General features: G+C 34.3%; 2 protein-coding genes across 2 annotated transcripts; both read right to left on the bottom strand.

The window, feature by feature from the left end:
• Positions 1 to 34: 34 nt before the first annotated feature.
• On the bottom strand, positions 35 to 3,573 carry vwde (von Willebrand factor D and EGF domains). Its single transcript, XM_046863224.1, has 6 exons — positions 3,524 to 3,573; positions 1,540 to 1,879; positions 1,267 to 1,362; positions 993 to 1,097; positions 561 to 656; positions 35 to 469 (listed from the first exon to the last, which is right to left on the bottom strand). The coding sequence occupies exons 2-6, from the start codon at positions 1,772 to 1,774 to the stop codon at positions 357 to 359; spliced, it is 645 nt and encodes a 214-aa protein (XP_046719180.1). The 5' UTR covers positions 1,775 to 1,879; positions 3,524 to 3,573; the 3' UTR covers positions 35 to 356.
• Positions 3,574 to 4,327: 754 nt separating this feature from the next.
• On the bottom strand, positions 4,328 to 11,107 carry tmem106ba (transmembrane protein 106Ba). The gene is made up of 8 exons (XM_046863597.1): positions 10,842 to 11,107; positions 9,656 to 9,853; positions 9,123 to 9,186; positions 8,608 to 8,767; positions 8,149 to 8,289; positions 7,067 to 7,116; positions 6,901 to 6,954; positions 4,328 to 5,841 (listed from the first exon to the last, which is right to left on the bottom strand). Exons 2-8 carry the CDS (start codon positions 9,849 to 9,851, stop codon positions 5,721 to 5,723), a joined length of 786 nt encoding a protein of 261 aa, XP_046719553.1. The 5' UTR covers positions 9,852 to 9,853; positions 10,842 to 11,107; the 3' UTR covers positions 4,328 to 5,720.
• Positions 11,108 to 12,509: the final 1,402 nt, after the last annotated feature.

Here is a 12,509-nt window from a genome sequence, read left to right on the forward strand (position 1 = left end):
AAATGACACAATTACAGAAAATATGTTTTCTGTCAGATATTTTTTTTATTTTGTTACTGTCATGAAAGCAGACAAAAACAAATGTAGCTGAGATAGTGTACAGTACCACTGAATCGAATGTCCATTATAATATCCAAAAGTAATGCCAAGTTTTGAACCGGACACACATTATACACACACAAACTTAAACCTACATTAATTCATTAAATGTCATATTATCACACAGCATACATAAAATATAACAAATTTGTTTATATATGAAAACAAATGTAAAACGTACGAATGACCGAACAAATTTAAATGTAGAGCACCATGTTGGTCAAGTCTCCAGCTCTGAGGGAGTGTAATTGCAGAGATCAAAAGAGCTTTTTTCTGTCCTCACACTGGGGGCCAGAAAACGCAGTGCGACAACGACACTTGTCTGGAGACACACACTTCCCACCATTAAGACACGACTTCTTACACACAGCTGTGGAGGAAAAATAATGTCCATAATGGCAAATGTGTTGTGTTGAGATCAGCATTAAAGAAAGCAGACAAGCTCAAGAGTTTTGGCTCACCGATGTGACAGGCTCCCCCTAACCATCCCTCTGGACAGCTGCAAATTCCTGGAGCCACACAGCTGCCTTCATTCTGACAACCCTGAGGACAGATTGCTAAACCAGCACACACACACACACAAATGCCATTTAGTCAGAAAGTGTATTCTCATACGGTAATTTCTTTCACAAGTATCACATTAGTGTAAAAACTGCTAAACTGATATTAATAAAAATCTAAAAAAATTAGTTTATTAAACTTCATCCTTAGTATAAAAGCAGATCTACCTATAATGTGTTTATTTTAAGTCTAATGATGTGAGTTTAGAGAAGTTTGTTATAAGGAATCAGTTGAATGCCACATTTCCCATTAATTGAACAAGATTTCACTCCCCACCACTTTCTTCATGATAACATTTGATTTTGAATTATTAGTAGAGTAAATCAACAAACCTTCCTGGCATTTGGATCCAGTCCAGCTGGAGGGACAAATGCACTTGGCCTGTCCGTTCACTGCAATGCATTCTCCTCCATTCCAGCAGCCATCATCACATGTCACTATTTAACACAGTCCCTCCAAGGTTAGTTATCCATTCATTCTTTTTTTCTATATATCTGTTCATTTCTTTATTCACACCTTCACAGCTTCCACTCACAGTCCCACCTTTTATTTTGTCTCTTTTGTCTTGTAAATGTGAAATCTGTACTGTTAAACATAAAAAAATACCTTTTTCACAATATTTTCCTCCAAGTCCTGGAGGACATCTGCACTTTCCAGGTCGGAGACATTCACCCCCATTTTTACACTTTGGTTCACAGTTAGCTGAAAATCAACCATCATACTATTAACAAAATTTAACAAAAGGGATGCGAGGAATTTCAGTAAAATTTTATTAAATTCTATTTAATAACCAAAATAGAAACATACACCAATTAACACACACATACACTCCTCACACCCTCCAACACTTATTATATGAGTAATAAATGGAAACATCACCATACTGGCAGCTCTCTCCTTCATAACCCCGTGAGCACAAGCAGGTGTTGTTTCGGATACAGATCCCAGCATGTCTGCATGGTGGATCACACACTGCTTTCAGGTCGAACACAAAAGGTAAGGAGACGCCTCGGGGCGAGTCAGATCCTCCCAGACACACACCAGCCATCAGAGCCAGTGTGACCATACAGAGATAACTCCAGAGCAGTGACGATGACTGATTAAACACTGCCATTCTCGTATCCAGAAACACTCACACACACACACAAGGAGCAGACAAGAGTGAGGGTCTGGGAATGGTGTCTAGCTCTCTGGATATGCCCCCGGTTCTACAGCACACCTGCAGGAGAGAGGAGGAATGACACTGAGCCATGAGGAGGAGAGAATATGACTGAAACATAAAGAGAGTGAAGTGTGTGTGATTTATTTATATACCCCAAATCTCTTTTACACCAATTTAAGTCTAATTGTATATTTTACTGTGATACTTATTTTAACAAATAAGCATTTCATCACAAAATTAATCAAATTGCTGCTATCATATGTGTAAAAAACAACAACAAAAAACACAATGAAATGCCAATTGTATACTCCACACTCATAAACCGACTAACAGCCATAAAGCCTGGCCATGTCTCTTTAAACTTTAGTCCACAAACATGGTTACAGTCTCTCTTGAAATGTTCATGGACTATTTGTAAAATATCACATTCCCAGATGTAAGGAAATGCCTTTTCCAGATGTGCACCAAATCACTCAAAGTAAAAACAACTCAGTGTTTTAAGACCTGAGTTAATGTATTTCTGTCTCTCAAACAAGACAAGAAAATTATCTGCATGTAAGATCAGAAAACTGTTACAGAAAGTGACTTTTACATCTTTTGCTCATGTTTTAATAATGATGACGGTACTGGGATTATCTTTTTTTTTTGCCATAGTGACATATTGACAAGACATACTTTCAGCTTCATCAGTTTTTACTACTGCAGTTTACATTGTAATTATTAAATGAAATACTTTTAATACTGTAAAGTTTCAGCCAAATTTATTTTTATGCAGATGTCACAAGGTTTGTGTCCAAGTATTTAAAAAAAAAGCTCTTGAACTTTTCCTGGGCTTTTGAATAATATGTCAGAATCACTGACTGTTTTTTCAGGTGTTTTTACAGGAACCATAACAGGAAAGAAGAAGGAAGAAGAAAGCAAGAGATTTCTCTAATGGCATTAACAGATGCCATAGCTGATCCCTCAAGAGTCTTTTTTCTTTATGTGTTTTGGGGTATAACTACTTTAAATAGTATACTAACACAGACACCAATTCCAAATTGATAAAGCAACTCAGAGAAAATGTACATGTATTATTTGCAATGTAAATATATGTACATTAATATTCACACAAATAAAAAAACTCTAAACTGTTTCGAAAGGGAAGAAATGGCGCCATCTCGTGTAAACTTAAAAAATAACTTTTGATTTTAATGTTAGTTCTCACTCTCCAGTGTTCTGTATTGTTAAAAGATTTATAATCACACTCTTGATGTCACTCGAATGAGGATGTGTTCAGCTTTTGATCTGGTTCCTCTCAAGGTTTCTTCCTCATAACATCTAAGGGAGCTTTTCCTTGCCACAGTCGCCATGGCTGCTCATCAGGGATAAATACACACCATTCACTTTAGCTCTGAAAAGCTACAGGATTATCATGTATATTTACACCTTGTACTTTGCTGTACCTTACAATTACAACATTACAATTTCCATTTGGTATTTAAAAAAGCTCCCCTTTAATATTCCTTGTCTGTCTGTCTGTCTGTCTGTCTGTCTGTCTGTCTGTCTGTCTGTCTGTCTGTCTGTCTATCTATCTATCTATCTATCTATCTATCTATCTATCTATCTATCTATCTATCTATCTACTCCCTGTGTGCCCTATGTGCCCATATGCCCTGCCCGTTACACAATGTCATTAATATAAAATACCATGATCAATACCTGAATTTGAACAGTTATCCATCGCATGTTGTTCTATTTCACACCTCCACCACCAGGTGGCAGTCTAACACCTGTTTATACCGCATCCAGCAATCCGGTTTGCTGGATGGTGTCAAGTAGTTCCGGTCCGTTTTATCACCCTAAATTAATGCGCTGCCTTATAAATAACTGTAATTATACTAACACGCAGTCCCAGTTATTATCACCTTACTGAGATAAACAGATCACTTCTACTGGTAAATGGTAACTGGTAAATGTGGCGTTGTTAATAAATATACCGAGGTACAAAATAATCTGGAGAAGAAAATTAAAGTTAAACGATAATAGTTATAGTATAATTATAGGTATAATCTCAGATCAGAATTATACTGCTATAATTACCAGTGGACTTTATCAGCAATTATGCCATTATTTAATATATAATTATGCCCTCTTATCATATTAATGATATTCCAGATATTAAGAACTTTCATATGCGATCCTATATATTATATAATCACTATAGTTATTTCCCGTAGGATTTGTCTTTGCCAAAACGACCATGCATTTCATATTATTCCTATTATATTCGTTTAAAAAAGTGCATGCAAATAAGATATTTTCACTTTCTCATGAAAATGTAATTAGGATTTATTTTCTTGAAACTGTACAAAATTAGCCCAGACAATACTAATGAATATAATTTAGGCAGAGACGATAAATGAATAAGTTGATAAATAAATGAGCATGAGGATTCTTTTTTTTTTTCATTAGCCGTGTTTATTGCTATATTCTGCCCCCTAGTGGAATAACGGAGACTAGCTCTTTTCTACCCCAATCCTTCAATTTAATTACAGTCAAGATTATCCATTTTTACAGCTGGATAAAGACAAGAGTGAATAAAGGGATGAAGAATGCACACAGAAATCTCACTTCCACCTAGAATGAAATTCACAATATCAGTAATAGATCCCATATTAACCCAAACACACGTGTTACATAAAACTGCAACATAGTCAAATATAAGGCCTCTTTCTTCAGCTCATTTCCACTCGAATAGCTTTAATATGCAGTGTCTATTCTCCACTGTGTGATATCTTGCTGCACAGTCTGATCCTGATGCACTCTTTAATACTTGCACTGTCTATTGTGGGTTCCTGCACTAATTATCATGACAGTCTAATTCTGCAAACTAGAACAAAACCAAAAACATATCCTGTTGACACAACCAGTAAGAAAAAATAGCATGTACTTTTCACACCTGTAGTGCTGTTTTAATCAAATGTTGGGAAATGCTATATCTATGATGATTAGCCATAACAAGAGGAGAAGGCAGAAAAAAAAAAAACAGTTTAAACAGTTTTTAATATTATCAAACTATATTTTAGAATACAAATAAATATAATTATCTGTAATACACTAACTGACTAAAGAGTCAAATATATATTAAAAACACTGCTTTTTTTAAATAGAACATTCTTTTAATTTCACATCAGACAAAAAATGTAATGATGCTTAAAAAATGTTGATTGAAATTGAGACTTTTTTGTCAAATATGTCAAGGTGAATGTATATTTTCTTCGATTCATTTTATAATGATTATTTAAAAAAAAAAATCCCAGCTTCACTTAATAGTTTAGCTTGCACATTTAAATTAATAATATTTACAGCAACTTATCAGAACTTTTTATATATATTTTTTTCCATCTGGTTTGCATGTCTAAGAGCCCCCACATCCCCCCATATGATTGAGAACACTGCTTTTTTAAATTTCCCATTTATCTATTAAATAAATATTTGCAAAATGTATATAAAAAAAAAAAAAAACAGGTTAGATTTCATAAGTTTCTGTCTAGACATAAAATCTATCTAGCTTATAACGGAAAAAAAAAATCAGTGGTTCATAAAACTCTCCAGGCTCTATGTGACTTATACACAGCGAGTAATGCTCATGTGTGGTTATGTTCCTTTTCCATCTTAAACTCTTCCTGGGCAAAGTGAGGTATGCAACGACGTGAGAACCACAGTGGACCAACAAATCACTGCGGTCATAAGTGAGAACAACTTCATCTGCAATTTAAACTATCTACAAAAGTCATTCATAAATACGTCGGAGAGAATTCTGGCTTTGGCATCTTCCTGACATGAGCATGCACAGCACCAGAAACTGCTCAGAAAAACTCTGCTATCTTCCAGCTGGGGTTTAAGCTCTAAAGCGTCACTCTATCACTGTCATGTGTCCCTTGAGACTGGTGGAGTTTGTGCCGCAGTCCACGTAAAGGTAACTCTCCTGAGAGACCTGTTCAGCGTGGCCAAAGTACACAGTGGTGACGGTCATCCTGAGGAACACAGACCACAGAATAATGTGAAGGTATAAAATAAACTGCAATACAAGGCAGAGTTTCTAAGGGCATGTTAACAGAATTGTAAAGTAAGCTTCATATTAAACATTCTCTACCTTAATACTTAATTTTATGGTCTTTATGATGCTTTTATAAAACTTGACCCGAGTGTGAAAATCTTTTACGCTCTTATAATACTTCATAGATCAAACATAGATAATATCTTGCTAAATATTATGATCATTTTAGGACTTGTAATGACTCACAGTACATTAAAGCACAATGAACCAGTGTGTACATGTGTCATTGTTAAATATGGGCCTGCACTAATCTGACCAAAATGATTGTTTTTCCTGCCACAATTTATCAAAACAACGCTTATCTATGACCTTTAGGGGTCGGCCAGAAATGAGTACAAAGCAAATGGCGCATTAATAAAAAAATAAGTTATAAATACTGGTCATATTTAAATTTACATGATAGCCTTCTGAATTGTCAATATTACATTACAATAGATTATAATGCAATAATGATTAAATGCACTTAAAACTGGGGTAAATGACTGATACCAACGATTGAAGGTAAAAACACAATAAGGCTTGCATTTAAAAACGACACCAACAACAAGGTGCTGTGATGCAGCCTGACACAGGGTTTTATTCCCCTATAACATTTATCATTTCTTTTATAAAAAAAAAATGTTATATTAAGATTTAGTTATTGTGGAACATTCATGAAACAATTGCATTCATCTTATCACAAATACCTTACCAATTACAACTCCTTTACCAGCATCTCTTTTTCTCATGTCATTTTTTAGACTTCTTTCATAAATTCTATATAAAAATCTCCTCCCAGAGAATGTCACAATCTTCATTTTAACCCATTTATGAGTATGCAAATATACATCTGCCCTATAACTGAAACTACTACCCGAACCATCGTTATAAAAATTGCTCAACACCTTCTGACCAATCAGAACCAAGCATTCAGTAGCACTGTGGTAAAAGGATTGTGAATGAACAGTACTCTTCTACTCGGTTCTCATGTACTTACTGCAAGATGACTACAATGTTGTGCACTTTTATGGACTGCATGGTACAAAAGTCACTGAAAGACAAAGACAACATTTCACGCACACACCCACACATAAAACTGTAATGAATAATGAATATAGGAAACTCAAAGTATGTCAAATATGTCAAAACTCAAAAATACTTACTATATGTAGCTCATCTCATTGGCTATGACTGTGGAAACGGAGAAATCAACCTGAAAAGAATACAGAGGGTATTGTATTTGTTGTAAAACCAAAGTGCACAATGTACACAGCATTGAGCCAGCTGATTATATAGTCAATGTTAAGGCAGTTAAAATGCAAGGAAAGATAAAAGGTAAGATGTTTGCTATAAAAACTATAAAGTGTACTCATAGGATGTAAGTCTATAAAACCTCTCAGAGAGGAAGTATACATTCAAATACACTATACCAGTTTTATACTGTCTATTTATTTGTGTCAATTCATCAGTAGACTCATTGCTATGCTCCGTTGTTATCTTGAGTTCATGAGGGAACTGATGACTCACTTTGAACAGGATCTAAAAAACAACATTTAAAGGCACTCTTTAAACTAGCCTAATGACTAACAGACAACAGGACACAATCACTGTAGCCACAGGCTACACCCATAGCCTTGAGCATATTATAAAAGCTTTAAGGGAAATATAACCTCTTAAAAGACCTGCCAGATTTACATTCACACCAATGTAACTACATACATATTGTTAGTCATCCCAATTTGGATACAGGACACTCCATCCTAATAGCTATGTATGGGTGGGTGTGAAATTGTTCTACTTTATAATTCTAAAGCATCATTTATAAACATACATATCTTCCTCTTTTAAAAATAACTACAAATTTACAACAAATACAGTTTTATAGTGATTAACAACTCAACAATAACTTTCCTAAAGACTGATATTCACTATGTATGAAAATCATATTTATCCCTCAAGGCTTAAGTCATCGTTTGTTGAGGGACTTTGTTTCCCCACCTCATATACATTTAAATATACACAGACGAATAACAGCTGAATAACGGTGTAATAAGCAGCAACTTCAGAGGATTAAATAAAACCATTACATATTACGCCTCTTAGCTTTTGCCTGAATTTCAAAGGTTAAACAATAGTCTATAGAGCATGAAGCACATTTTGGGGGGGCATTCAAATTTGCATGTGGATGTGAAAGTAAAGTGACATTTTTAACTGAAAACATGCCACAAATGAGGAATTTACACACCTGCTGCATGTCTAGGGGCATCACGCTTGTCAAATTGCTCACAAATGACTTTCCGATCACTGTTTTATAGAACTGCACCTGCGCTGTGATGTTTGCCACTTGTACTGGATAGTAGTTGTTATTAGTAATGTTCAGAGTGTTCTGAAATGAAACAACAATAAACTTTGTTAATTCCAAAAAGCTCAAAATGACACACCACTTCTTCACATTAACCTAGAAAAACACTGAGTAAAAAAATTTGTTCAGTATCTGAAGCATGAGTATAATGGAATATAACTGCACAGCCAAATGGTTACACAATTCTATTCACAGAGTAACATGCCATGTAATGCAGCCTTCATAATACATTTTGAATATATATATATAATATATATATATATATATATATATATATATATATATATATATATATATATATATATAAAGAAATAAATCAATGAAAAAGACAAAACGTCTCACTGTAATGTTCAGATAGATGATTCGATGCTGTGTATCAAACTGGACATATGTAGATTTCACACCAACGTAGGCGACATCAATGGTGCGGGGGAAGAGGAAAAACACAGCCAGGCCAGAAAGCAGGAGACACAACACCACTGACAAGCTAACATACAGCTTACTGTAAAAAAACACAAGTTTGCTCATTAGGATTAGAACACAGGGAATTTTTCCAATAAGAGAATTATGCAGTTATGTCTCAAAACCAGTCACTTATTATTGCACAGAAAAAAAAACTATAATATATGTATAACATTGTAATAAACTGTCTACCGAAGGGGCTTCAATTAGTGTGGCGGCATGCTGTAATATTTCATACATCTGATGTTAAAAAAGTGAACATGCATTTCATTCTTCCGCAAAAAATAGACAGGACAAATTGCAAACTGTTTAACTAGAAATTTTAGCTGAGGAGTATAGACTATAGACAGTTCGCTAATAAATCTTTGAAAAAGGATTGTGCTGGTGAAACATACGTTCGTCTTGGTCTCAGTCTTTGGTCGCTGTATGGTATCAAGGCAACAAGCTGATTTTCTTGTTCTGAGCAAAAGAGAAATACACATTATTACAACTTATGCTTAAACCCTCTTCTATCGTCACTGACGAAGTTCATGAGATATTGATGGAAGTGCTAGAGTTGCGTTGCACCACAATGACGGCTTGAACCAGAAGGGTGTTAAGTGATACTTGAGAAACTTGAGACCCAGAGTAAACTTTGACAATGTTAGGTTTCCTGATAAGCTGATAAATTGTTCCAAACTGGCTGCTAATGTAAGTAATTTATGTAAATTGGTGCTGGAAACATCTTAAGAATTGTATATAAACCCCTTCTGGTTCCAGTTCTCTATATAAGTAAGAATATACATTATTATAATAAACAATAAAAATATATTCACCAAAGTGATCTTAAGCACCTCTAGCCAAATGAAAAGAATACATAAACCCTCTTTGAGGGAAAAAACCCTCTCTCATTCAATAGTATATGATTTCCTAGTTAACATTAAGTTACCTCTTGGTATTCTTCCTGTTCCTTGACACGTGGGACAGGTGACACTGTCCCTTCCTGTGAACTCAACATAAGGGAACTGAGAGATATCATTTTTATCCTCCTCTTCTGATGATTGATGGGAATGATGATCATCGGATGCCAGCTTCTCCTGGCTCTCACATTTTTGACTTGGCAAAGAGAAAATTGACTTGCCCATGACTGCAATTAAGGGAGAAAGAGGAAAAATATCTTTGAAGCAGAAAGCATCAGTTAATATCTGTAAAAGGCTGTAAAATGTATAAAATAACTGGTCATCTTACACAAACATCGCTTAACAAAGGCATGTGACACAGCAAATAAAATGTTTATGCAAGTCATGTTTTTTTTGTGTGTGTTTGGATTAATCAAAATCTTTAGATTTCCTGTATTTTTTTGCACACATGAGATTTTATTAAACATCATTACTATTCTCTTAAATGCACTCAGAAATAAAAGCTACTTGTCCTTTTCCTTGTTACTGGAGTGGTAATATTAAGGCTCCATTGTATGTATATTTTTTACCTGTGCGTATTTGTTGTACCAATTGATCTAGAGCTGTTTTACACTTTCTCTTCAGGGTCCATTATAATTATACATTATTTATATATTATATTACACATTATATTATATTACATAATTCATTCATTATAATACATTATAATCAACATTCCCTTACATTTGCACTGTAAGTGCTGGAATAGTATTAAAAAAATTTGTCTATTGTAACATAATTCCTTAAAGTGGGACCTTTATATACACACACAAATAATTATAAAACATTCAGAAATTATCATGTACAATAAATAAGTCATGAATGTCATTTCAGAAAATCTCTCTTTATATAATGTGTGTTATATAATACTACTACAGGGCATAAGTCTGTCTTGATTTGTCTATGTAACTATTGTTTTATTATAAATTCAAAGCAAAGCAAATGTTATTGTAAGAAAATATAATGCTTTATATCAGTAAACACACGCGCGCGCGCATTAGCATTAGCATAAATACAGCTCTCTTGTCTGTGACGTTGTTTACGTTATTTAACGTCGTCATGCAACCATTTATAGGTCACGGCGGAATAAAACATGTACAAAAACGCGTTGTGGATCTATATAAGAATATAACTAAGCAAGAAAATCAACGAAGCATTTTCCCAGTCGGTTCTTACCTTCGTGTTTTAATACTGCGTCTACTTGATATTTGCTAGTTTGCCCCAATACCGCTGAAACAACACTGGACCTGACAAGTTGACGCACGGAGCTTAAACGCGCATGCGCAGAACTGCGCCCTCACGTGGTCGTTAGCAGGAGATGGTGGCGTTATACAGCAGGCCATCATTTTTATATTAGATTATTCTTGCTGATGATCAGGTTTATTATTCAGATGTTCAGTAGTGACCATCACTGGCCAGCTGTTGATCTCAGAAAAGATAGAACTACACTGAACTGACATTTTGTGTCACCCAGATGTGTCTCTTGAGTCATCTCAAGCTTTCTTCCTCATTCCATCACAGGGAGTTTTTTCTTGCCACTGTGGACATCGGCTTGCTAATTAGGAATAGACTTATATGACCTGATTTATACATTTAATAATATTAATCTGTTTAATTATTTAAAGCTGCTTTGAGACAATGTACATTATTAAAAGTGCTACACAAATCAAATTTAATTGAATAACTGTATGACTGTGAGTGCAATATTTCTTCAATTTTGCTCTGCCAGCATTACCATAGATCCCAAAGAAGTCATATTTACCTTATAGCTTGTTGGCTAGATAGCTAACTAGTTCACTAGTTCACTAGTTTGTACTTTTCCATTAAGCATGCTTCTGGTAAAAATGTGTTCTTTTCTATCCTCATCAGATGAGCTTTCATATTTTCAATGCAACAGTATTGAAAGTATGATTTGCCATGTTGCTGATAATGTTGCTAAAACTACTTTAATACATGTTTCACATCATGTTTTCCAATGTCTTATTATTATTGTTTCTGTTTGAATAAAAACAATAATGTTGAACAGTTTTGAAAACAGCATATATATTTATATATTTATATCAAGAAATCTATTTTATAATATTTAGACAGAAGTAAGGAATGAGTGAAGCATAGATAAATTAAGGGATAGATAGATAGATAGATAGATAGATAGATAGATAGATAGATAGATAGATAGATAGATAGATAGATAGATGATAGATAGATAGATAGATAGATAGATAGATAGATAGATAGATAGATAGATAGATAGATAGATAGAAAGATAGATAGATAGATAGATAGATAGATAGATAGATAGATAGATAGATAGATAGATAGATAGATAGATGGTACTGCATCCAGTTCACAGACATACAACAATGCATATGCAACAAGGTGTAGAAGAATATTGAGAATTTTTTTTAAAGAACTGAGAAATGCAGATTAAGGTGCACTAACGAGTTAAAAACTTTGCAAAATAATAATATAATCTTTCTATGTACATGATTATATATACTGGTTGGAACTTACGTACATAAGGTTTTACATAAGCCTAGTTGAAATAACAATAAAAAGAGAGAATGAAAGTGAATGATCATATCAATGCCTTCAGGTCTACAACCAAAGAGACTGTAGATTAGTGTGCATTGCTGGTATTTTAGTAGATTAACATTATGGTCAATAAATACAGAACAGAATGTATATGTCCCTATTTATACAGAGCAGTGTTATCGTAAAGTCTAATTGCAGTCAGCAGGGGAAAAAAAAGATTTCCTGTAATGAATTCTCCTGCTGAAAGTGCTTTGTGGTTTAGCCAGGAGTTTGTGGAGGAAGGGGATGTGGGTTTGTGAAGAATTCTTC

This window comes from Silurus meridionalis, chromosome 12 (genome assembly GCF_014805685.1).
Source record: "Silurus meridionalis isolate SWU-2019-XX chromosome 12, ASM1480568v1, whole genome shotgun sequence".
NCBI classification, from domain to species: Eukaryota; Metazoa; Chordata; class Actinopteri; order Siluriformes; family Siluridae; genus Silurus; species Silurus meridionalis.

What these genes read in the sequence shown, in the direction of transcription:
- vwde (XM_046863224.1), bottom strand. Translation starts at nt 1,774, where the DNA reads ATGGCAGTGTTTAATCAGTCATCGTCACTGCTCTGGAGTTATCTCTGT. An exon ending in AGGAGAGAGCTGCCAGTATG is followed by an intron (nt 1,363 to 1,539) that starts GTGATGTTTCCA and finishes GTTGATTTTCAG; the next exon opens with CTAACTGTGAACCAAAGTGT. An exon ending in AGGGGGAGCCTGTCACATCG is followed by an intron (nt 470 to 560) that starts GTGAGCCAAAAC and finishes TTTCCTCCACAG; the next exon opens with CTGTGTGTAAGAAGTCGTGT.
- tmem106ba (XM_046863597.1), bottom strand. Translation starts at nt 9,851, where the DNA reads ATGGGCAAGTCAATTTTCTCTTTGCCAAGTCAAAAATGTGAGAGCCAG. An exon ending in AGACTGAGACCAAGACGAAC is followed by an intron (nt 8,768 to 9,122) that starts GTATGTTTCACC and finishes GTTTTTTTACAG; the next exon opens with TAAGCTGTATGTTAGCTTGT. An exon ending in TCATCTATCTGAACATTACA is followed by an intron (nt 8,290 to 8,607) that starts GTGAGACGTTTT and finishes GTTTCATTTCAG; the next exon opens with AACACTCTGAACATTACTAA.